Source organism: Convolutriloba macropyga, chromosome 11, assembly GCF_964194025.1.
Source record: "Convolutriloba macropyga chromosome 11, txConMacr16.3, whole genome shotgun sequence".
Classification (NCBI taxonomy): Eukaryota; Metazoa; Xenacoelomorpha; order Acoela; family Convolutidae; genus Convolutriloba; species Convolutriloba macropyga.
In genome coordinates this window covers 20,101,949-20,129,439 of record NC_134478.1, presented here as the reverse complement: position 1 = coordinate 20,129,439, position 27,491 = coordinate 20,101,949, and the positions used below count along the sequence as shown (strand labels likewise).

General features: G+C 38.6%; 1 protein-coding gene across 2 annotated transcripts in view; it reads right to left on the bottom strand.

Moving 5' to 3' along the window:
• Positions 1-9,408: 9,408 nt before the first annotated feature.
• The window catches only part of LOC142349866 (thioredoxin domain-containing protein 6-like), a 40,454-nt gene continuing 22,371 nt past the window's right edge, over positions 9,409-27,491 (bottom strand). For both annotated transcript variants that reach the window (XM_075401686.1, XM_075401688.1), the window contains 3 exons: positions 21,253-21,534; positions 20,504-20,782; positions 9,409-9,618 (listed from right to left, as the gene is read on the bottom strand). In XM_075401686.1, the coding sequence (XP_075257801.1) occupies positions 9,611-9,618; positions 20,504-20,782; positions 21,253-21,534 (569 nt within the window). In that variant the 3' untranslated portion in view covers positions 9,409-9,610. The remainder of the gene's footprint in view (positions 9,619-20,503; positions 20,783-21,252; positions 21,535-27,491) is intronic.

Here is a 27,491-nt window from a genome sequence, read left to right as displayed (position 1 = left end):
AACCCTAGTATCAACTACTTCTTCGGTATTAATACCCCTGACAGTTAGCTTTAGTGCTTTACCGTGCAAACCGAGTCTATCTGCGAGACTACCGGCCACCCAAGAGTTACTGCAGGCGGTATCACACAAAACTAAAGCCTTGGTATCTAAACCGGACGAATTGACCAACTGCAATTCAGTCACCTGAAGGAGCCCCTTAACATCAGTAACAGATGACATTGTTGTGGTCTTATTAGGCTGGAGTTGACTAGAAGCTGCTTTACTTTGCCCTGTGTTGCCAGAAGGTTGAATGGTATTGGAATTTGTCGACTGTTTTGTTGGGAAAACCCTATCTGCTCCATGCAATAGTGTGTTATGCGAACTATTGCACCCTTCTGCTCGGCACTTTCTTGGTTGAGGGCACTGGCGGAATGTGTGCTTGTCCCGTAAGCACGAAAAGCAAAGTTTGTTATCCGCCACCAACTTAGCTCTCTGGGTTGGAGTCTTTTCCTTGAAAACTCGACACTCCCATAACCGGTGGTTACCTTTGCATACAATGCATCGAAAGTAAGTATTTGTGGAAGCAGATGGCATTTGCTTCTTTGTTTCCCTCTGTTGCGAATTTGATGCAAACACTTTTGAGGCTGTTTTGGTCTTGGTTACTGAAGTGATGTTCTCTTCAGTTTTGGCCTTGGTTGCGCTTTGTTTCATAAGATCATGGGCCTCAGCCTTTTCTTTAAGCCAATCGTTAAAATCAAGGAGGGTAGGCTTAACCCAGTGCTTCTTAACCGTAAAGAGTGACCATGACTCTTTCATGTTTGGTGGTAACTTCTGTACCGCTTGGTTAAGTAGGGAAGCGCTCTTCAAATCAGCATCATATGATAGTGACTTGAAAACCCCAACGAGGGTGGATATGGCTGCAGAATAGTTAATAATGTTATCACTATTGTGCATTTTAAGAGGCGGAAAGTTGCTTAGTTTATCCAAGTGTGCACTTACGACTGCCTGTGGCTGGCCAAATTTACGTTCCAAAGTCCTTAGTGCATCCTTGTACATTAAACCACAGTAAGCAAACTCGGCGATTGCAATCTTTGCTTTACCAGTGACGAGTGTCTTAAGGTATGTCAATTTAACGTCATCAGTGAGCGTTTGGGAGTCAATCGCGCTTTTGAATTGACCATACCACTCGTGCCATTGCAATGGATCGCCATTATACTGAGCAAGTTTCCATTCTGGCAAGGGGTCATTTTTCTTGCTGGTTATTGCATCAGCTAATTCCCTAATCAATGACGCATTGTCCGGTATCGGAGGGGCAGGTGCAGACACCTGCGGACCACTCCAACTCAACGGAGTGGGCCCAACATAAGGGTATGTTGGCTGAAAAACCGGAGTGGCCAGACCAGATACAATATTACTTGTAGTTGCAATTGGGTTTTCCTGATGTGTGCCGGATGGTGATTGTATATCAATCAAAAGGGGTGAATTCGAATATATTTGTTGTGGAAAATTAGTGGCTGATGGTGCAATGTGTGCCTGTACATTTGGAGCAACATTATTTACGGTGGTAGCGTCTTGGTTGACTAATGACGGTCTGTGCTGTGGAAAACGCCAATGACTCATATTTGGCACAAAATTTTGGCCGAGAGGGATATTGGGCATATTTGGGACAGGAGCAGCAACGGTACGTACAGCTTTGTGTACTGGGTTATTATTATTCTGGAATGTTTTGACGAGAGGCTGATTATCCAAAGTGGCTTGTGGGATGGGAGCAGTGAGGTTAGGTGCAAAGACTGGGTTCGGAATCGGAAGGACGTTAGGATGAGCGGGTTCGGAGTTGTGCTGTTGAATGTTTGGACTTGGTGGGGCGCTTGGGTGCAGGGGAACGTTGATTGCGGGGGCTGGATGATTTGTTGTCGGAAAAGGAGGAAGAGTGGCGTTTGGTGCTCGGGGGACAAAATTAATTTGTTGTCGGGGGCATATACGCTGGGCCGAATTATTCTCGGGCAGACTTGATGTTTCAGGTCCCCTGGATTGCGAAATTTGAAGTTGTGCGTTGGGAAAAAACTCGGTTGCAATATTCTGATTTTCTTGTGGTGCGAACGTGTGTTGTGGAATGGGCTGTTGAATGGGCGGTGAAGAAGCCTCTGGGGCTTGTACAGAAGGTGGCTGACTATCCGCGGTTCCTTGGTTAGTTATGCTTGGGGGCACCGTGCCTTGCTGGCCTGTTTGATTCATTTGCGCCCTTAGGTGCGCCTGGTACAACGCCTGTGTGTTAGCAGCAGCCAAAAAATTTTCAGGTGGAGTATAATAGGGGTCGAGTTGCTGCAAGGTCTCAATGCTTAAAATGTAATTGCCTCGACAATTTTTTGGAATAGAATGCCTTGAAATTTCAGTGTTCTGATCTTCCACTGTTTTGCCGTTGTTGTGGCTAGGACATTCTGGAGGGTCAATCATAACCTGTGGTTCACTAGTTTTCTCCTCATTGTGAAAACTTAAAGCAAGTGAGGTGTTGATCCAGTCTTGGACAGCCTTTTCACTTCTCATTGAGCTCCTGGCACTTGCAGTTGTTTCAGATTGGCTACCTTTAGAAACGGCGTCCAGCAATTCAAATTCTTGCAGAGTTGCCTCTGCCAACCGTTTCCTGTTGTTTTCCTCCAGTTCATCTAATTCTATTTGCTTTTTCTGTTTAGCAAGACGAATGGCTGCCTCATTCTGTTTTTCAATCTCTTCGCGCTTCATTTTAGCAATTACGTAGTCATGTTTACGCTGACTAGATGTTTTTGACGAGGTCATAATTGAGGGAAGTCTAGAACGAATGGAGGCCCTCGGTTCCTGAAACTCACTCACTTTATCATCAACAGAGTTGATGTAGTTTCGTGCTGAAGTGAGGATCTTGTCGTTCTTGGTTGTCATTGCCTCTAAGTAAGACTCTAATGAAGGAACAAGTGCACTTGGATCCTCCGTTTTTCCAGCAAATGCAATCAGGTCCTCATTTTTGTCTACAACGGTCATAAATGCATCGTTGCACTTTGTTACTAGGCGTTCAACTTTCACTCGCCTACTTTGATTAGTTATGCAATGAAGAATATCTTCATGTATAGCATGCAATTCAGCCTCGCGCTTTGACCTGGCAGCGTACAACTTTTTGACTTTTTGATCAAGACTATTAGACATCACGATGTTATTATTTCCAAAGACCAGCAAACCTACCACTGCACACGGTTAATTATTATATGCACACTCCAAATAAATCGAACCCACGCAAAACAAACCCAACGAAAAAGGCACCAAACACAGCACACTGTAGACAGTCTGTAAAACAAACCACCCAAAGAGCAAAGAAGGTCGTCGAGCACACTGTGCCCGACAAAACAGAAGTGGAGCGCTGAACGCTATGCGTTCAACGCGGAGGGAGGCAAAGGACACACGGGAAGTCGAGCGAGCAACGCGCGACGAAACGGAGACGTTACGGACGGGAAGTCGAGCGAGCAACGCGCGACGCGACGGAAACGGGACAGACGAGAAGTCGAGCGAGCAGTGCGCGACGGAACGGAAACGGGACGTGCGGGAAAGCGGGTGGAAAACGCGCTACGCAACGAAACGGGACGGTGGGAGAGAACGGGCGGGAATTGAGGTTGGATAGAACTATGTTAGCAGACCACAGCAAAAACTCAAGCAAACAACCTAGCCGTAACTCCAGAACAAACTTAAGTCACACCCCAGGAAGAAGGAGAGAAACTACTGCAAGACACTCTAACATAGTTCATAATGGGTTTATAACGACAAATTTAACGACAAACTAATTTTACGGCAATGCAGTAGTACACTAAAAGGATGAAAAGGTCGAGAAATTTACTAGCCGTAACTCCAGAATAAACTTAAGTCACATCCTAGCAAAACCCAAACCAAAACAAACAATCAGCATACTAACGGTATTAAACAAACTACAGCAAAATTGAATAAATTACAATAGTGTATTTGTAGACTAAGATAGTTGGAAAAGTCAAGAAACAACCCAGCCGTAACTCGAGAATAAACTTAAGTCACACCCTGGAAGGCAACAAGACCAAACCAACTATCAATCATACAGGTACACACAAACATAAAGCAGCAAAATAAATATACTTCAACAGAAAGGCTAGTAAATTAGTAAAGTTGAAAAGTCAAAGGGCAATCCAGCCGTAACTCGAGAATAAACTTAAGTCACACCCTAGAAAGCTATAAGACCTAAACAACAAACCAGCATACTAGCATACTCAACATACTACAGCAAAAATAACAACACACTTCATCACATATGATATACTAAATTGAAATCCGGAAAAGTAGCGGAAAAAAAAACGGGAAGCAACGTTTTGGGAGAGCGACGTTTTTGAGAAAAAAATCGTATAACGGAAAACTAAAAACGAAAGGACGAAAAGGACGCGGGCAAAACGGCTCATAAACGATCGACGAGAAAAATTATGGGAATTCGATATTTTTTTTTTTGTAGGCCGGAGGTTGTGAAAATTTTCACAACTTTATTGTGTTTACGAACCTTCTTGCTGGAAAATTGTTTTATTTTTTTTTTTTTGAGAAAATTGTCAAAATTTTATGCTTTTGTTCAATTTTTTCTATTTTTGGTCAACATTTCTGCAATTTTTTGAATACGGAACGGTAATCCAGTAAATTGGACGGTTTTAAACTCAAGAATACGGTTTATCAATATTCGGTATTGATTTTCTAAAAGTTTTTAGAATGCCTCAAAATTGACCAAAAATTTTCAAAATTGAACAATTTAGCATTATTTTCTAACAATTTTCTTTATATCAGAGGTTATTTTTTGATATACGAACTGACTTGATCCCTTTTTACAAATTTTCGACAGTTCGACCAAAAATTTTCAAAATCGATGTTTTTTTTTGTCTCAAAATTGTTTGTGGGGGGGGGGGGGGTTAATGGTGACCGATTATCTGTATTAATGGGCTGATACCGTTAACTTATTTTTGTTAAGGCACTATATCAAAAATTTCCGTTAGGGGTTGGAGTTTGCCGTCTAAATCAAATATAAATATATCGCACTCAAATTAATCAAAGAAATTTGTGTGGTTCTGTCTTACAGTTTTTTTGTCGGTTTCTTCTTTGGAATCCATTCTGAACTTTCCTGTGATGACCAATGTGAGGGACTTTCAATTTTCCTGTGATGACCAATGTACCCTCAGATAATGCTGACAACTTTCTGTTTGTTAGGCTCCCTTCTTTATCTGAGCAAACCCTGTCAAGTACATTTTTGACCCCCGTAGCAGTGAAGTTTCGGTATCTGAGCAAACCCTGTCAAGTCCATTTTTGACCCCCGTAGCAGTGAAGTTTCGATATCTGAGCAAACCCTGTCAAGTCCATTTTTGACCCCGTAGCAGTGAAATTTCGATATCTGAGCAAACCCTGTCAGTCCATTGATTAAGCGGGTACTCATGACGATAAGGTTATTTCGATAATTGAGGCTCCACTTCAGTTAAGTTTTTATTTAATCAGTTTATCACATTTAGTGTTCGCAAGCCGGGAGCGGCATCAATATTAACTCAGTCTAAAACTGTAGTTCGATGATTTAATTCAACTTTTTTCGACATATAGCAACGTATAGTTTCAACGATCAATGCAACGTGTCAGTATCAGTAATGTACAAAGTAACGATCAAGACAACAAGTGAAAACTTAGACGGCAAGGTTTTTTCGATGCTCTTTTACTGGTTTTTTGTCTGATGTCATTGACGTCAAATCAGTTCGTATTCAATCGGCAATTGTCTAGAAAACCTAAAAATATTAAGCCGAAAACCAGCTTAATCGATACATATCATGGTTATATTTACTTAAAATTAGGTTAAATGAACTTTTTCGTAACTTTCTAGGTATATTAGAGCGTATTTTATTAATTTAGAACGATTTCTATATGCGTTTAAAATACTGGAATCTGATTGGTTAATATTATTCGTTCATTTACTGCGTAACAAAACTCACTTCCCGCATTACAGATGGGACTGTTCACAGGATCAACTAAGTCGGTATGTGAAATAGTGACTGTGGCGAACATATTTTTTGTCAAAACTGCTGTAATTAGAACCCAAATGTTCCTTGAATATAGAACTTTGGGCCATATTTATGGTTGGTTCTGATTTTTTTTGGATTCTACAAAGTTAGTTTTTTTAGCATACTGTTTAGTAGATTTTCGACATACCCGGGAGCAGATGATAGAAAGGCCTCATTTGTGACACTCGTTTCCTCGTGCGATAGTATTTTCCAGATGACTAGGGTGACATTGGCGTCGTGATTGGCGAGTTAGTGTTTTGGGTGCCATTTGACTGGCAATTTCGATGCTGAAAAAAAAACAGATTTCTCATTCTGATCGGAAGCATTGAATCGGCTGGCATTATTGTTGGCTGCACTTTTCAGGTGTTTTGCTTACTTTCTCGTTTAGTTTCCCTGTTAATCGTATTTGCAACAATTTCGTCACGATTTATCGTTTCTTCCCGCGAACCGAGATCAGACCTTTCAGTCCATTCCATCACGTCGTTGTAGAAAAATTCAACTGATTGACTTCGTTTTGCGGTCAAATTTTCATAGTGATAAAAAATTACGAGCTCTAATGATTGCATCTTAACGAGTCGCCAAAAGGCACCTTTTACTGCCGGAATATTCTACGTCCCTCCGTTCCAGTGCTAAAAAGAATTGATAATGTTTTTCAATCTCATTTTTGCCAAGTTTTATCGCCACACAATATTCCAATCTCAAATAAATGCTAACAACATCTATCTCAATTCATTTTTCGTTCATCGTTCCTTGTGTATGTTTCCCTTGCAGATTGTGCAAATTAGCCTGCGATTGTCTCGTTGAGGATGCGATAAGGTGGCAATTTTGTACAATCAGCCGGAGTGACAAGAAGAATCTAAATATAGCTTGCTAGAATAGCGAATTTCATTGCAAAGGACCCTCCTTTTTCATTGCAAAGGAGGGTCCTGCGTAGATTTATCCCCCAAAAGTCTATTCCTAGAGGGGTATGCTTAGCTTAGATCCTGTTGACTGCATCATGTCGTACTCAATTTAAAACAATTTTTTCGCTTTAAAACCAAATCTACATTTTATAAGCTTGATTTCGCAAAGTGCAATCACAACTAAGTTTGTCTCTCAGAGTAAAAACGCAGTGCAGATTTAACAAACAAATGTGCAATTGAACAGAAGCAAAACGAGGCGAATGAATCCCAAAAAGGATTTTCAGATAGTTTTTTTCGGCCTAAAGAAACATAACGAAGTTTACTTATAATATCAGGAAGACAATTGATGAACCTAATGTGGTACTCAAAAGTACATTGGTTCAAAATTGAGGTCTTTTTTCCACTTTTAATTTTAATACGTCTCCAAAATTACAATAATAAGTACTTTTGAAGCAATTCGTGCTATTTTTTCTCAAAGTTTGCCCCATTCGCCCACAATTAAAGCAGGTCACAGTAAAGTTAAACAAACCGGTGTTTATCTGTGGTTCAATTGACGTTTCGTTGTTCTATTTTTATCTAAAGCTCTTTAGACTAGATTGATGTAGTATTTTGACAATCTGCTGAAAGATGTTTTGAGAGAAGCTTCTTTGCAGAAATGGTTAGCGAGGAAATTATAAATTGGTTTTAGTTTGCTGAAAATTTGGATTTTTTCAACAATTGCCCCACCTCCCCTTCTGTGCTATGCTTTACCACAATATTACTTGGCCTATGGTTTAGATAGTCTAATATTAAATTAAGCTCAATTGCGGACCGCTGTTCACGGCCATGCCTCTCATGCACTGTTGGATCTCATCTGGAAATCTTCAGTCGGAAGTTCTTGTCGCTTTTTTATTCCAATTCGGCTAACTAACATATCATGGTGTATTTTATTCTGTTCAGTTTAATACAGTATGCGTGGAAAGTTATTAGTCGTCTCTAATTGGTTAATAAGTCGCTCGATTAAATTATATTCAAGAATGGCCCCCCTTTGCAAAAGGGGGCAAAGTTGTTGAAATGATCCGAAAATTTTCATTCGATAGAATATTTTTTGTTGGACAAAAATTGGGTGTCTCCAATTGAGTCTTAAAATTGCTTCTCTATGTCTGTTCATTTGTAAAGCGTTGTTTTGTTATATCACTTGAATCGCTCATGTTTCTAAAATGAAGTTTGACGTTTTTATTTCAAACAATGTCTAGAAACTTTTCAATATAGGATTTTTGGATTGTTAAAAATTTTTCAAAATGAATATGCGCAAGTCACATATAGGCTTCCTATTTCGTTGTTTTCGCCCACATACCTTGTTTGCTTTTTGATTTGACTTGTGTGATATCATTTAGGGTTCTGGTTTTATGGTTTCGGAATACCTGATATCACTTTTGTGTTTTTTTCTTTTGCGCAAAGGTTTCGATTTCTATATAATTCCCAATACAATTGAGACAACTAACAATTAAGCAGAACACATGTTTTTTATTTTGCTTTTCGCTCCCACAGTCCTGATTTAGAAAAAATTGGTTTATCAAAGTTTTTAGTTGGCAGTTTTCCAGAAAAAGACTGATAGAAAAACAATGTTGAAGCCGATTATCAGTTTTCTAAATGTTCCTGTCAATTTTTGTTGCTTTTTGCATCTTCGTCAATTTTATAACAACAAAAAAATTAGAGACTTAAGAGAAGTATTAACGATACAAATTTTAAACTTTGGATTACCTACAAAGTTATGTTCTTCCTTGCAAAGTAAATGAAATGTTATTATAACTAAGAGTTCTTTGTTATTGCGGTGTTTTCAATTAGAAGTCAACAGAAAGTGACATGTTTTTATTGCAAACTTACTGAAATGTTATTATAGTCGAAACTTTTTATCATGACGTTTTCAAACAGAAACTAACGAGAAGAACAGATATTGAGCGTTCGCACTGCATGTTCCAGCCCTTTTTAACAGATAATCTTGACGTACCTTGACAAGAAGCGCTGCATGCTTGTTCAAAATAAAAAGAGGGGACAGGAAAGGAAAAAAATAGGGTTATTTTTTGAAAATTTAAAACCAATTGGTCTAATGGTTAGGCACTAGACCTGGTTTGAGTTGATTACGGGTTCATTTGCAGGTTGGTTGCGCCTGCTTTTTTTTATTAGACCCCCCCCCCCCGTGATATATTTTGCGCTTAATTTTTTTTTTCTTGAGAAACGGATCAACACTTTTATTTGGACCATTAAGCCTGACGTATGCCTAGCTGAGGATTGTCAATTCGAACTAATGTGATGTCCAAGATATTATTTTTCATGCAGGCTCTTAACAATGAATTTGTTGGACTCGGAGAGCGCCAAAGATACGATTGCAATAACTCAATTTCATATCACTCGTTTTCAGTGCACTTTAGGTGCTGACCTTCTAAGCTGACCTTCTGAGTTTCTTAAGTCTACATGAAAACAGATTGGTTTGGTGTTTATTTATTTGTTCATGAAAAGAATTGACAAATACACAAATTAAGCAGATAGAAATGAGAGTCTGTTTTGATCCTAAAGAGGATTCTGCTTCAACTACTTTTCCTTCTCCCACACGACGGATTGGGTGGACGCAATTTCCTCAAAGAATGAACCCTGATTGGAGCAGTAATTTGACAGCTAATTGAGTCACTAGGAGGCTGAAACATTGAAAATATAGTACGTTGCATAAATTTGAAACGCTAGCTTGTAATTTTAAAATTAATAATTATAATATTTTAAAGGTCAAAGTTCAAACTGAATAGATACATGGCAGTGTGATGTTCATATACATGGCTGGAGTTTTTCGAATAATGGCTTGGGTTTCAACTTTATGAAACTCGCTATATAATTTAGTCAAATCATTGTCGAGGTATCCAACTATGGTCGATGCATATCACGTATAACATAAAGTGCCCGGATCTCAAGAAAGATTGAAAGTATTTGGGTCTAGCAAAAGTCAATTTCTTGCATAAAGTGACGAAAAAACCTTTTGGTTAATTTTTGTCCATGATCGTTTTTCGTAACTCTAGAACTTCGTGCATTACCATTGAAATGAAAATTCATACATTAAAGCAAAACATGCGGGATCTTTATTTTGTTGGCCAAATTTGAGATGCCTTGGCAAAATCTTTGAACCTCAGTTTTAATCTCAAGCTTTTACAATTTTTTTGATAAATCCTGAGCTGAAATATTGTTTTCTCGATTTAAACTGTATAATAATTACTTATTTTCACCGAGTTTGCATTTCAAAGTCCTTTCTTATACACATTACAAAATTGCCAAACCCGATGACTGCAATTCATGAACTGATAACGATACTAAAAGTAAAAAAAATGCATTTTATACAAAGAATTATACAACACCCTGTATCACCTTTAAACCTACATTCATGATTCATAAGACACTCCTTCATAAAGATGAGTAGAGAAAAGAACAATTAGAGGTCGACTTGTTTTTAAATGCTTGGAGTAAAGTATACGAGAGGGCAATGTTCACTTGAATATACGAATATCTGAAAAACTTCGATCTATATTCCGAGCAATTTGGTTTCCGCAAAAGGCACTCCACTATTGTTCAATCAGGGAGGCAATATTATTCAATGGCGTCCTTTTTTTTCACCCCTATTCTTATAACCCCCTATATTTTAACCCCGATTTTTAAAAGCCTTTATCTTTTAACCCTTCACTTGTTTAACCCCTATATTGTTTAACCCCGATTTTAAGCTTCCTATAGTAGAAGATAATTAGGCCTCAATCAACTCTATTTAGTCTAAATAATGGAGGTTAAAATCGGGGTGAAATGAATGAGGTGTGAACATAATTTTTACGCCTCAATCATTACACCCCAATTTTAATCTGTCAATCCATGGATCATAATTGTGAGTGACATAGAGCTAACGACTCACTATTTTAAAGCAAAACTTTTCATGAACGTTTCCTTGCACTTTGAATTCAGCATGATAGCTGCCGACTTTGAGTTTACTATTTCCTCTAAAAACAAAGAAATTTTAGTTGTAGAAGGCCGTGAGTTTTATGTTAAAAGAATAAATAAATATACCACTGCCTGGAATTGCACGAAATGTCGAAGCTTCAAGTGCCGCATTTCCGCTTTTACACAAAATGACCAATTCATTCGCGTAAACTTTGAGCACAATTGTTGGAGCTGAGCTTAAGGAATAACAAGCTTGTATAGGCGGGGAAAATAGAAACAAACCACTTTCTGTTGTCTTAGTCATTTAATAGTTATAGTTATAGTTCTAGTTCTAGTTACAGTTTGTCACGTGAGAAAAAAGAGAAAAGGGGGAAATAACAAAAGGCAACACACAGAACTCAACGTAGTAGCCGCAGAAAACGGCTGAAAGTATAACTCAGCAAAATATTGCAAAACAAGTTGTCTTGAGCAGTAAATAACGTGTTACTGTGTCTTGAACTAGAAATATTCCTGAGCAGTAAATTGTTACTGTGTCTTGTATTCAAAAACATTATTCTTGAGCAGTAAATTCTGTTACTGTGTCTTGCATCAACGGATTATTGGAGCTGAAATTCAACTGTTACAACCCCAACTTCTGGTATTCTCAACTTGTGAGTACAAACAGCAAAAGCCAACTTAAGTTTAAATTTAAATATTTTTGCACAAACAGGTCTTAGACATATATCTTTGTCTTCGATTTGTTTTTTCTATCGGATTGAACTGGTATACATAAAGAGATCCCGTATTGTGTGATCTGTAGCAATCCAGTTCAAATTGATAGTTGAAAAAACTAAGATTAGCCAATAGTTACGAACTGAATTTGTAATGCAACGGTAAGTACAGCAGAACGGATATACAGTTACAAAAGCGAACTGCATAAACGAAGTATCCGGACAGATTTTGTAACCACTCAGAACGAACTGGGCGGTGTAAAACTTTCTTTGTGAAACACAAGGAGAGCAGCCGTTACATTTGGTCCGCCGACCCGGACAGTGGAATAAACTGCTGTCCAACCCAACAGTCGAAGTGACGAAGTCATCGACGAACGAGAACAAAACTCAACGAGTAATTCAACAATGCAAAGCCAATTAGGCAAAGCGAATAGGAACGTTGAAAAGCAAGCTCAATTAAAGCAAACAAACAAAGGAGCTGTAGAGATTCAAGCTGCAGTCCCGAAGTACACAAGAAGTGACTCCGTCACAGAGTCAAAGCGTTTTGGATCGACAGATCAACAACTTGCGAAACAACTTGATTGAGAAAGAGGAAGAAGGTTTTGAGCTCATTGAGAAGCGAGATCGACCAAGCAAGCTCAAGACTCTTTATCAGCAGATACTGCAATTGGATGACAGCATTCAAAAACTCGTGAATAAAAAAGCTGAGACTCTCCGAGACCCAGATATTTCTTTAAAACGCAAACTTGAGACAGAAAAATACTTTCAATATTTGAACGCAGAGTGGTTACCGTATATCCACGGAGAAACAAACATGTCAAGCCAGCAAAGCCAGTCAACTCTTCATGCCAATGAAGAGCAACCGCCCGCGAATAATGTGCATCAGTTAGAACAAAACGTTGGAATTCCAGAGTTTAACCAAAACCATGGTAACACAAGCAATGCAACGACAAATACGGTTACACGGACAATCAACCAGGATACAGAAAACGCTTCGGAAGCATCTTCAGTGAAACGTCGGGTTGAAGAACGAATAAAAGAATTTGAAATTGAATTTGAAAGAAAGTTGCAAATCGAACGAGCACAATTTGATCGAAAGAGGTTGGATCTAGAAATGCAAATGAAAGAACTAGAGATGCAACATCAGCTTCGGGAAAAAGAGCGAGACCTAGAGCGCCAATTGCAAAAAACAGCGTTGGAGAAAGATGACTTCCGTTCTCAATCGACTAAGGCGCGTGACAAGTCACCTTTCAATTGGACCCCAAAAGGGAGAGATGTCTCGGAGTGGGCGAATTCGATGAACGACACGCGAACGCCAATTCGACCAAGAGCTCGCTTTGACGTCAGCCCTGAACGGAATAAGCAGAGGCATTACCCATGGTACCCAAACTCTCGTGAGCGCTCAGTAAGTGCTGAAGAGCGGGATATATCGCCGATAGCTGGAAGGCACTACAACACTGGACATTCAAGCAGTAGCTTACCAAAATTGAGGTTGAACAATTTTGACGGAAACCCGCTGGAGTGGCCTGAGTGGTCTAGCATGTTCATAGCAACAGTAGATAAACGCATGATTCCCGACTCAGAGAAAATGAGCCATTTGAAGACTCGGCTAACAGGCAAAGCAAAATCTGCAATCTCGGGAATGGGCTATTCTGGACAGTTTTATAGTGCTGCCTGGAACATTTTAGAAAGAAAATTTGGAAGACCGCATGTAATTATAGATGCGCAGCTCGAGAGCCTACGAAAAGCTAATCAAGTGAAACCTCATGATTCAACCAGTTTGATTAATTTTTCTGTTATTGTATCTAACTTCGTGAACGTGCTCAAAGAGTACAAGCATATTGGTGATTTGCAATCAAGTTCGACATTGTACATGGCAGTTGATAAGCTACCACAGGTTCTTAAAGAAAAATGGTGGTTCTACGTCGATGACAAAGACGAGGACTGGCCTGACCTTATCATGTTTGAAAAATGGCTATCACGAATGGCATTCGTGCATGAAGGGTTTTCAGCGTTTAAAGGGGAACGCAAAGAAGAAGACCGACGCAACGCAAATAGAGAAAAACAATTCTCGAAGACATCGAACTTCAGTGCAAGTTCAAACCTGCAAGAAACCAAGCAGACGCAAAGCGATCACTGTCCATTAGCCGATGGCACTCATAAAATTTGGAACTGTCCATCATTCAAAAACATGAATGTGAATGATCGATACGTGGCAGTGAGGAGAGAACGCTTATGTTATGGATGTCTGGGAAAAGGACATGCAATCAAAGATTGCAAAGTCAAATTGTGCGGTATAAACGGATGTACCAAAAAGCACAACAGACTGCTACACTCAGAAAACCGAATGGACGAGGGTAGTCACGCAGTTAACGTAAGCGCAGCAACAATCAACCAGAGTAACCAAGTTACTAGTTTTCTTCAAATAGTTCCGGTATCAGTTCAGAGTGGTGGTAACAGGCTGACTACCTATGCTTTCCTCGATAGTGGGTCAACAGTTTCATTCATCGACCAAAGTGTCAATAATCAACTACAAGCCAAAGGCACGGACGTTACCTTGAACATAGCTGGCATACATGGGACGCAAGATTTGAGGACAGAGAAGGTTCCTATCACAATAAAGGGACTAAATTCAAAAGTGCATTCAGTTGAAGCGTTTGCACACCCATCTATCTCGTTAGGAAACACAACATATGATTACAAGGAACTGAAGAACAAATTCAGACACCTGAATGTTCTCACTAACAGAACATTCAACCTGATGGAAGTAGGCATCATACTTGGACAAGATGCCTACGAAATTCAACGTCCATTGGACTATAAGATTGGAACACGAAGTGAGCCTTTCGCCGTCTTAACAGAATTAGGATGGGTAGTCAGTGGTCCCATGACAGGCAAGCAAAGTCAAAATATTTGTCATTTCGCCTTCACAGAAGATGTGAAAGTGGCAGAAAATATACAATCATGGTGGGACATAGAAACCTATGCTTCCAAAATAAACGTTGTAAGTCAATCAAAGAAAGAGCAGCAGGCTCAGAAATCTCTAGAGAGCACGACAAAGTTTACAGGTGAGCGGTACGAAGTGGGCATGCTCTGGAGTGAACCAGAACCCAATCTTCCAAACAACTACGGCTCGGCCCTTGGTCAGCTCTACTCACTAGAACGAAGGTTCCAACGAGACCCAAATTTAAAAGAAATGTATCAAAAGTCAATTGATACAGATGTTGAAAAGGGATTTGTGAAGATCCTCGGTAAATCGGAAGTCAAAGGCACTTTCGGAAAGGAATGGTATTTGCCACACCATCCAGTACTAAACCCCAACAAGCCGGGTAAAGTTCGCCGTGTTTGCAACGCTGCAGCAAAATACAAGGATGTATGTCTAAATGACAAGCTGTTAGCCGGACCCGATCTACTACACGGATTGATCGGAACAATATTCAGATTTCGAGAAGGACCAATAGCCTTAACCGCAGATATTGAATCAATGTTTCTGCAGGTGCAAGTTCCTGAACGGGATAAAAGCTGCTTGAGATTCTTGTGGCGACCAACAATGAACGAACCTGTGCAAATTTACGAGTATCAGCGTCATGTTTTCGGAGCAAAGAGTTCACCAACATGTGCCAACTACGCTCTGAAGCGAGTAGCCATCGATAACGAGGACGAGTTCCCAATTGCAGCAAAAACAATCCAAAACAACTTCTACATGGACGATTTCATCAAGTCAGTCGAAACGCCTGAAGAAGCAATCAAGATTTTTAAACAACTGCAACCTCTTCTCTCAAAACATGGATTTGAACTGAAGAAGTGGATCACCAACAGCGAAGTGGTAACCAATGCAATCCCAGAGGACTTAAGATCAATCAGCAAAACAAAGCAGGTTGAAGTAGAACCCAGCCAGGAAGGGTCATCAGTGCTTGGGCTTCAGTGGACGATTACCGATGATAGTCTACAGGTTTGTAGAGGTACAAGCAAAGAAGTTGAGACCCCAATCACCCAAAGGAAGATCTTATCTCTAGTTTCTTCAGTGTTCGATCCTCTTGGATTGTTCGCACCATTCAGTGTTCATATGAGACGACTACTGAAGAGCATTTGGACCAAAAATGGACAACATTGGGACAAGTCAGTGGAAACTAACGAAGAAGAAGAGTTTCTGAAATGGAAAGACCAGCTTCCAGAAGTAGCAGAAACCAGCATTGATAGAAGATACTTCAGCACAGCCAAGGACAAATGGGAACTTCATGTGTTTGCCGACGCATCTGAAGACACAATGTGCGCAGTGGCATACCTACGTTCAAAGCCCAAAGAATACTCAGCAGACTTAGCATTTGTAATCGGAAAGTGCAGGGTTGCACCGATGCGACACCTTTCCATACCACGCTTGGAACTACAAGCAGCAGTGATGGCAGTGAGACTTAAAGAGCAGATAGTGAAGGAACACGAATCGAAAATTCACAGTTCTAACTTCTGGACAGACTCCACTACTGTACTGCAATGGATTCATAGCTCCCACCGTAAGCAACAGGTGTTTGTTGCAAACAGAGTAGCTGAGATTTTGGATACAACTAATGTTTCACAGTGGAATCATGTGAGTGGTATTAACAACCCAGCTGACATCGGGACACGAGCGATCAATGTTTACGAACTTAAGAGAAGCGAATGGCTCACTGGGCCGGCCTGGTTGAAGCAACGAGCGAGCGAATGGCCTGAACAGGTGAATTTAACATTTGCTTCAGACGAACAAAACGAAGAAATGGTCTTCTCAGCAAAGGTTGAAGAGAAGAAGTCGATGATTCAGTGGGAACGATTCAGCAATTTCAATCGACTTGTAAATACAATGGCATACATACAGCGTGTATTCAAAAAACATAAACCGGCAACAAAAACACTAAGTGTTGAAGAAAGAGAGGGTGCACAAGCAAGCATCTTCAGACTACTGCAGCAAGAACAGTTTGCTGAGGAGATGAAATCTCTCAAGGCTGAAAAGGAAATTCCAAAAAACAGCAAAATCCTCCAGTTTTCACCATTCATTGACCAGCAAGGACTTATTCGTGCTCAAGGCAGAATAGGTAAAAGTCATTTGAACTTCGAAACCAAGCATCCAATACTGTTACATTGGAAGCACCATGTAGTTGAATTATTCTTGCGAAATGAACATAAGAATAATCATCACGAAGGTACTGAACATGTCAGAAACATAGTTCAGCAGAAATTCTGGATCCTAGGCATACGAAATGCTTTGAGATCGATCAAAAACAAATGCATTAGATGTCGAAAGGGAAGAGCCCAAACAAAGGCACCAGTAATGGCAGATCTACCTGAAGAACGATTAGTCGCATCAACAGTATTTTCGAATGTGGGCGTAGACTATTTCGGACCATTCACAGTAAAGATTGGTCGAAGAAACGAAAAGCGTTGGTGCTGTCTATTCACATGCCTTACTGTACGTGCGGTACATATAGAGATTGTACCAAAACTAGACACTGATTGCTGTCTGAACGCAATTATGCGATTCATTGCTCGAAGAGGCAAACCATTCAAAATGATTAGCGATAACGGGACAAACTTCGTTGGAGCTGAAAAAGAACTGGCAGAGTATATAGCAGCATGGAACAGGGTGCGAATTGAAGAACATCTGATTCAACAAGGTGTCAGATGGAAGTTCAACCCACCTGCAGCACCACACTTTGGAGGAGTGTGGGAAAGACTGGTTAGGAGTTGCAAGAAGGCAATGTACGCAGTGCTGGGCAATCGATCAGTCACGGAGGATGTTCTGTCAACCACGATGTGTCTTGTTGAACAGACGCTGAATGCTAGACCGTTGACACAGGTCAGTTCTGATTCTACCGATTTAGAAGCTATTACTCCAAACCATTTCCTACTTGGCAACAAGAACCTTTGTTTACCGTATCTATCCGGTGCAGAGCAATTTGTTGATCATAGAAAGCTCTTCCGACAAACTCAAGCTTACGCAGACCTCATCTGGGACAGATTCCGTAAAGAATACTTGCCAACGTTGAATAGTCGAAAGAAATGGCAGACCACAACGGACAGAAGTCTTCAGCAGGGTGATCTTGTGTGGTTAGTGGAAGACAGTGACAAACGTGGATATTACGATCTGGGTCGAATAACCGAAACCTTTGAAGGTTCCGACAGAGTGATTCGATCAGCGAAAATCCGAACAAAAGATGGATACTACAAGAGGCCCGTAGTGAAGCTCGCTCCAGTACTACCAACTGACGATGATGTTTTCACGAAGGAAAACAGGGCCGGCGATGTTGGAGCTGAGCTTAAGGAATAACAAGCTAGTATAGGCGGGGAAAATAGAAACAAACCACTTTCTGTTGTCTTAGTCATTTAATAGTTATAGTTATAGTTCTAGTTCTAGTTACAGTTTGTCACGTGAGAAAAAAGAGAAAAGGGGGAAATAACAAAAGGCAACACACAGAACTCAACGTAGTAGCCGCAGAAAACGGCTGAAAGTATAACTCAGCAAAATATTGCAAAACAAGTTGTCTTGAGCAGTAAATAACGTGTTACTGTGTCTTGAACTAGAAATATTCCTGAGCAGTAAATTGTTACTGTGTCTTGTATTCAAAAACATTATTCTTGAGCAGTAAATTCTGTTACTGTGTCTTGCATCAACGGATTATTGGAGCTGAAATTCAACTGTTACAACCCCAACTTCTGGTATTCTCAACTTGTGAGTACAAACAGCAAAAGCCAACTTAAGTTTAAATTTAAATATTTTTGCACAAACAGGTCTTAGACATATATCTTTGTCTTCGATTTGTTTTTTCTATCGGATTGAACTGGTATACATAAAGAGATCCCGTATTGTGTGATCTGTAGCAATCCAGTTCAAATTGATAGTTGAAAAAACTAAGATTAGCCAATAGTTACGAACTGAATTTGTAATGCAACGGTAAGTACAGCAGAACGGATATACAGTTACAAAAGCGAACTGCATAAACGAAGTATCCGGACAGATTTTGTAACCACTCAGAACGAACTGGGCGGTGTAAAACTTTCTTTGTGAAACACAAGGAGAGCAGCCGTTACAACAATCATAATGTTTCGATTGGAAAGCCGGACACACGAAAAGTTATAAAAGAGATCAAAGCCCTGAGTGAAAACAGATCAGAGCACCCCCAATTTTACCAGTAACTGACGTTCTCTCGACCCAGTATGCGTTGCCATCAAAACTAAATTTAAAACAAACATCGCAGCGTTTGAGAAAGAATATACAAAAAGTGTAATTTCATGAACCATCGGACAGGCATTTTGATATACCTGATACGTTTTAAGAGTTTTGCGGAATGACAGCGGAAAAGATTACCACGAGTGTATTTTAATTTTTGGTGATCTGTATAAGAAATCGGTTCTCGAAGGCTCCAAATTTTGGCTTGCGGATAGAACCTTGAAATTATCGCCTAAAAATTTCTATCAAATATACACCTTTTATTTATATGTTCTTGGTATTGCAACTGTTTCTTTATATGTCGTCCTTCCAAACAAAGCTGGAAAAACGTACAGCCGATTACTTAATGCCTTAGAAACCTTTGCCCTAGATTGTAAGCCCGATAAGGTTCTGTTATTTTTTGAAATTGTCCCTATTAATGCCTTTCAAAATTATCATACAGCTTCAATGCTATCGGTCTGTTATTTACATGTAACCCAAAATTTTGTCAGAAAAATTTGTTGTGTTTTTATTGTTTATATTATTGTGTTTATGTTTTCGTGTTAATTTTTAATTTGAAACCCATCTTAATATTTTTGAGTTGCCGCCCACCTTGCGTCCTTGCGGCGTTACGTCGAAGCCTCATATCGTGACACATTAGGGAATTTGATCCCGGGCGTAAACCCTATGATGGGACCCCTTATTAAGAACACAGTTTTGCAACATTTAGGCATGAAGCTTGCACAGCGTAGCTGCTAGCAAAATGATCAATCTGGATTTCATTGAAAGTTGTGTTAAACACACTCGTTTGGAATTGCTAAGTTATGCCTGCTCAAAAAGTAGGTTGTAAAATTTAGCTTACATACTAAAACGGTTCAATAGATACTACGAAAAGTAACCGTTCTTCAAAGGCATTGCTCTAAAAAACAGTCGCGTCATTATTCTTTGATTTCAAACAAGCGCAAGCTGTTCAATGCCGCACTCTTGAAGGTCAGTAGTTTTGTGTTATTTAAGTCCTTCGAACTTTAGCTTTGCTATTTTTTCTTTGGATGCCGAAATACATTTAAGATTTCGGTGTTAAACCGATTTCGGGGTGAATGAATTGCTGGGTTAAATGACTGAGAGGTGATTATATACGGGGTTAAATTATAGGGGTTAAATAAATCTGGGTGAAAAGAAGTAGAACCTTATTCAATATTTTGCAAATTCACGGACTCCTACCAGACTCTATCGGGAACTCCACTAGTAGCCAAAACGCGGTTCAGGAGCTAAAATATTATCAAAAGATGCTTCAAAGTTGAAGGAATCAAGAAAAAAATGAGGAAAAAGTTTGAGATTACAGGCCACTTTGATGCTTTCTAATTTTAAATTTGATATGATTATTTAATTTCTGCGTTTGGTGACATTCTTTATATGTTTCGATTGAATTTTTACGCTTCCTCTTTTTTAGTTATCTTTCTTTGAAATTTCGAGATTTCAACGGTCTTGATGGATTCTATGATCCGTTAGAAATAGTAGACTTTCGACCATCGATAAACTTTCTGCGATCTCATAAAAAAGATGCGGGGTTATGGATGCGTCAGTTGCGTAAATTTATACAAATTGAAATCTCGAAAGCTGCCTTGTAACAGCATGCCTTCACTTGCAAGATTATAGCAAGTTATTTTAGTCAGTCATAATCGGAGTTTGTTTGCGAAAACATGTCAAAATTAAAATAATAAAAACCTGTTTGTTCAATCTGCTGAGGCGCTCCATCATCACCCTCCTTCGTTTCACCCCCATCACCAGCCGGAGCTTCATCCAGTGTTGGTATCTCATCTCCAGCGGTTTGTTCACTGTCTCCGCCATCACCTTCCGGTGGTTTGTTCTCTTCTTCGGGTTTGGCCTCTTCGGTTCCACCCTCGGCAGGTTTTTCATTTTCAAACTCATCGGCTGGTTGTTGTTCTGTTGTTTCTTCTTCAGCTGGAGCTTGTTCAGTGGCTGTTTGGTCTTCGGCTGGCGCTTCTGTACAAAATTAGCTCAAATTTATCTTGTTTTCATCACGAGAAAAAACAAAATGTTAGGAGCTTTTGACTTGAAAAATATAAGAGCAACTACTAGCTCGTTATGTTGATTCTGCGTCAACGCCATTATAATAAAAGCAAAGTTTGGGACATTTGTGGGACCTTTATGGGACACAGGAATCTCTTAATTGCTTGCAATCCTGTTCTCTCCATCTGGTCCAAACTACGAGAGTCTTTTATATGCTCTTTAGAGCTGAGCTACAACTCCAAGCTCCATCTTAAGATCACAACCTAATTACTCGAGTTTATACTCTAACAAAAAAATAGATCTGCTGCGCTCGATAGATAGACAATTGTAGATCTCAAGAAAGCGACAATAAAATGTCGAAAATGTTGTCAAAATTGCTCAAAGATAAAGCAAAAATTCGTTAAGAAACATGTTTAGACTTTTGTCAGAACTATTCGTCATACCCGTTTCGCCAGCTTCCACTGTTTCTTCAGCAGCAGCACCCCCGTCACCACCTTCACCCTCTTCAACCGTCTGCTCCACTTCTTCGCCCTCTCTTTCAGTGGGTTGCTGTTCAGGTGACTCCTCCTCCTGCGCTACTTCCTCGGACCCTTCGTCCGCTGTCTCTTGTTGCTGCTCCTCTTCAGCTGGCGCTGCCATTTCAGGTTCGGCTTCTGGCATAACTTCGGGCTCGGTCGACTCCTTCTCTCCAGATGCTGCCGCGTCCTTGGCGAGTTGTTCTTCATCTGTAATTTAACATATGGGACCATTACAAGCTAATCATAGCAGTTTAAACTTTGTTTTGCGTGGTAGAACACGCTTAAAAATATGGTATTGCTTTTGGTATCTTCGAGAGTTTCTATATCTATAGGAGATTCTGGATAAGAGATTCTATAAGAGATTCGGAAGCTGGATAAGTTTGTTTGCAATTTCCAGAGGTGCAGCACGTGGATTTATTTTTTGCAGTTTTTTTGTTCTCGAGAATTTTTTTTCATCAGCCAACAACGAATTGAAAAATCTATCCACATAGAAAGAAATCGGAGCTAAAAAAATAGTTTTGATATGTTCAACTTTTTGAGTTTGCATTTCATTTTTGCCAGGAAAAACAAAAACAAATTTTGCCAATCATTGGTAATTCAAAAACCAATGCTGAAGAATGATGGTTTGGCATTTACAACAATTTTCTCCTATATCACGTTAGTATGACTAAGAAGAATTGATTTCACAAGCTCAAACGTTTGAAACCATGCCACGCTCAACAAGATATACACTTAAACGTACATGAATAAAATTCTTACATCTTAATAGGAGTATTCGTATGCTTAAACGTTTGACAATCTGGGAATAACTCTGCAGTATTAACATGTAAAGTTTTTGTTTTAAATTAATAAATAATGCATCAAGGGCTATTATACCTTATTTAACTAAACAACGTGATGTTGCACCAACATCTTAACCAAAATTGTTGACTAAAAATATTTCAATTATTAAAACATTTTTGGTGAAATTTCATCTTTTGTGCTAGAGATACATAATTAAAGAGACGAGATGATACTTTTAATTACAGAATAACACAATTTAAAATTGTATATCCCAAACAAATTGTTCACCCAAGATTAATACATAAAACTTTTGTCTGCTTTCTAGAATGAAATTTGTTTGTAGATAACTAGAAGTAAACGCAGTACAAAAATAGCTATCCATATGCTAACTCTAAAAATCGGATATTTTTGATTGCCGTTAATTTATCATCCCAAGGTTTGTTCCTTTGAAGATGCTCCTGTGATGTTTGGCTCAAATCATTTTTGCTTTTATGTTAAATTTTTTTTAGAAATTTTTCAAAATCAGCTGAAATTAACACGACCTATTTTTTTCTGATTAACTAAAGAATAATTTCCAATGTAGGCATATACTACATCTAAAAACTAAAAAATCTGCTTTTAAGTTTTAATTTTGTAATATTGTATTTCGTATCACAAAAACGTTGAGTCAACATACTGTCAAAAACTATTATGTCTTAAATAACAGATAAAGGCAGGTTTTCCAGAATTATTTTTGATTGTTTTTTGAATATATCAGAAACTTAGACATCTGAGGCACCTGCTGCAATCATGAAAAATTGAAGGAAATGAGCCTGAATTTAAGTCTAATTTTTTATTATTGCTTACAAAAAAAGTTTTTTTCAATAGCAGAAATTTTCCTGCTACGCAACATGGCCCTAGCCACCACAGCGTTTAAGCAAAAGAAAGAATGTAATTCAGATTAGATCTAAAGCACCAACCAGAGGAAAAAATTAAAGTTATCGTGCGTGGTTTTCTGTGTTAGAAAACGTTGCTAAAATAATAATGTCTTTCATAAAATTCGGTGTTTTATGTTTTCAACTGAGCTGCAAGGGGCCTTTCTTGTTAAAGTTAAAATTAGCAAAACTTCAATTGATGAAATTTAAGTGTTGATCGATCTTATAGTTGTCAAAAACTTTATCTTCTAGGTAAACCATTTCATACGAAAAAAATCAACTTCAAATTTTGTCTAGTGCTCAAAATGCTGAATCAAAAACAAGTTTCTGCTACTGACCATGTCTTTAATTGAACAGCATAAAAAGCGCCCTTCAAAGAAAGTAAATGTTGCTATCGTTTGGAAAACTCGAAAATTGCCAAATCGGGCACTCAAATGCAACTTGTTTTGAAATGAAAGGATTTGTTTTTAATTTTTTTTTTCAGTTTTTTTTTGAAAAAGCTCTAAAGCTTTGTAAAATTACCAAACAAAGATCCAATCTGATTCAGTAACACAAAAAAGTACTACATATTTCAACATTCCCATTTTTTTATCTCAGTTGGGTTCTATTTTTTAATTTGAACTTAGAGCCATCGTTTCTTTCGTTAAACAATTGTTCTCTATATAGTGTTTTTTTGCGATGTGCTGTAATTGAAACAAATCTTCTGGGAAATTAGAAAGCTCTATGCAAACGCTGTCAACAATTATGTCGGTATAAACTTAAGCTAGGTCTTCAATTATTAATAAGCGCGGTAATTTTATTAACAATTTCCTAATAAAACATCAAATTGGACTTAAATGTAATAATTTTGTTTATATTTTCCAATTAAAACCTGAAATTCGACTTTAAATTGCAACAAATTGCATATAGTCTCTTGTTCATTTTGATTGCGGGTTCTGTCTGTCTTTACAATTTGAAATTGGATTCGGTCTTCGCCAAATAAGTAATTACAATTCTGTGCTAGCTTACGATCAGGCCAGCAAAAAAAATTGAAAAAACAACAGCATATTTTATGCCCCAAACTCTTCATTTGGTGTTGAGCTCTTTCAATTTTATCCAGAAAGTAGAAATAATAGGAGACTCAATTATTTCACAAGTGGATGTATTCAATGTAGTTTGTTGATGTAGGGTGTATTCAATGGGCGTATTCAATGTAGGGTGTATTCAATGGGTGTTTAAAATATTTTTTTGTAATCTTTGATAACAACCCTACAAAAAAATGGCTTCTATCCTCTTTTGAACGACTTTCCAAAAAATTCTTTACTGTCGTCTTCTGAATTTCTGCTAGGCTCAACAGTGAGTGGACTCTGTCGCCCAGAAGATCGATCAAATAAAATAAACCAAAAGTTTTGAATTGGTGAAGCAAGCGTTACTTTGTTACTCTGCGATTTCCCCTCTTCCACTCTTGTATGCTGTTGCAAATTATATTGCCATGAAATAAGTTAATTGACAAAGGGGCTCTAAATATCAATTCTAGTTATACGGATAACAAACGTAAGAAATTACTTGCACAGCAATGGAAAAGACAAATTCAAGACAATTTATAATAGTAATTAGAATAATAATGACAATATCCGTGGTTCACTTCCCAAATGAACTAAATCAAAACAGCTCACAGTATCCCAACTGGTCTTGCAATTACAAACTTCCAATGTTCAATCTCACTCTAAATCTCTTTAAAATTTAGTCACACTAAATCAAAGCTTTCTGTCGCTTGTGCAGAAAACTCTCTTGTGTTCAAACTTCAGAATTCTCCCAGAATTCTCCAACATCTCTCTATCTCTCTCCAACTTATACTCAACCAATAAACTCTTATCTTAAGCAAACAAACCTTAATCTCTTAACTAAACATTGCAACTTACACTTGCAATCTGTCACTTGCTATGCAAACAATTCAATATCAAATTATGCTCTGTCATTCAACTGCTACCAACCATTGTTGACCATTCTCCTTATCTTAAGTACACGACCTTTGGACTCTTATGTAAACAAATCCACTCCACTTTTTCTCATATATGCACTTGCCATGTCAATCAAAGATTGCTTAGTAAACATTGAAATTCGCTCTGAAAAGTTCTTATACCTCTATTTCCGCTGTAAAATTAATTAGCTGCAATCAATCCCTGTCAAAAATCATGTTTTGAATAAATAACTAAACTCAACCCCAAAGCTAAGACCAGTTGTTATTCTGAGCTTTTTTCAGTTAGAAACCGCCGAAAAGTCTAATATTCCTAAAAACCCAAAAGTGTGACCTCTAGAGGTCAATCAGGGGTCATTCGTCCAAAATGAAGGGTCAAGTTAATAAAACTAATTACTGTCACGGAAAGTTCTCTCATAGTTGCACCTACTCACAAAATTTCATGGCCTAACTCCCACTAGAACACGAGCAATGGCTGCGCACACTTTTCATCCACCTCCCGGATGACCCCAAATTTCCAAACTTAATAACTTGCGAAGTAGTGTTCAAAACGTCTTCGGGTAAAGTTTTATAGTAACTATAGGGTACCACCAACTTGCCTGCCAAGTTTCATGACCAACGGATCAGCCATTGCGAGTCGTTTGCAATTTAAAAATTTTTAACGAGTCGTGGGTGCCGAAACCCGAAAAATCTGAGTTCGTCAAAATTGACCCGGATGGTTATTTTTTGTCACTAACTGTCTCAGTTTATCATTTTAATACCATTTCGAAGTCATTCGGCCGCTCAAAAAGGCCAATTTCCGGTTTTTGGCACTCGGGTTGTCCCAAAGCACTGACTTCCGTTCGGAATCTGGGATTAAAAATATCACCAATCGAAAGCCCTTGAAAATTTACACTAACCCTCCAAAAATCATAGGGCTACTACCAATACTTCACGAGCAAATCAAATTTTACGTTCCGCAGCACCGGCGTGCGCTAGTTCCGTGCAGGTTGGTGTGGGGTCAAATCCGACCTTAAAATCGGATTCCTCGTACCCAAATTAGTCTATCCTCCAATTTTCAGGTCAATCCGACGTCAACTTTTCGGAAAAATACTATTTCAATTTAGGTGCTAACTACATTCTTGTGATAATTACCAATATACTTAAAAATCGCCATTTTACATCCTAATCCCTTCCCAAGATCATGCAAAAACATTAATTCATACGTGCAGGACATTACAACTGATTAATTGCCTTATTTCTGACTCAAACATTCATTTTCCACAGTAATATACCTAAGAACCTTCAAATCACACTACTTCCGGTGTTAATAGCTGGAGGGTGGGTGGTCGGATTCGCCTGAAAATTATACTTGCAATAGAGGACCACTAGGGGTACCTCCCCATCATTGACCAGTTATCAACCAATAACTCCTTCTCATCCCGGGGGGGGGGGGGGTCGAACAACTTTTTATCGGTAGGGTTTTTGGAAAACTGATAAATTGCCTTTTTATTTAATCTAAATCAACAAAACTCTACTAAACTAACTCAGATCAAAAAGATGTAACCAGCCGCACATCCCTATGTCATATGAACAATCATTAGGGGAACATCCTTACAAATTTTCAGAGTCCAAGAGCGAATATGACTTACAGAGTTGAGGTGTACCAAGTTTTGGGTTGCCAATTAATTTGCAATTTAGAAATCACACTTTAATTTGGTTCAAATTGAAACTCCAATTCTGTTCAAACTATCTAGTTCACTTCAAATGTTCGCTCTCTAGTTTTCATCTAAACTTAAATCACTCATTTCGACTTTGGCCTGATGCAAATACAGCTTTGCTAATTAATCAAAATAGATTGACAGCTCAATATGCTTTTGTTCATCAATTTTGTTTGTTTAAGATATATCACTCAGCTACCCTCTCTGGCGCCTTCGCAACACTAACCCTTTACGAAAGAATGCTTATTTCAAACATCTAATTAACTTGTCAAAGTTGACCTAAGTTATTTGACTTAACTAGCGCTATCTGGGTGTGAAATTTCTATTGAGTTTATTCTTATGCGTTCTACACTCCTCCCTCCTAGATTATTATTCTGCCGAATAATTGCAAAACCTTATCCTGTGACCCGAATAACTTACTCCTACGCACTTTAATAATAGTCGATCTAGTGTAGTGAACCATTTATGTTTAGCTCCGGGTTAATATAAACTAACTGCACCAAAAATTGAATAGCGGTTAATTAAATCAGATTAGAAGATTAGAAAGCAATTTCTCATTTTCACATTTTAACATATTCTACCTAATTCATCATCATTGATTTTTCTCCAAACTCTATAGCTTCTGACAAACATATTCCCGGGAACCCCAAAATCACTAAAGTAAAAAAAACAATTCCTATAATTAGATCTACCAAAACTACACATTTCCCCAAAATCATCTTTTTTAAAAAAAAATTCTACGGCTATAGTGCTTAATCAACTTGTTTCGATAAAATAGATTAATACTATGTAGGCAACAATTGGGTAAAA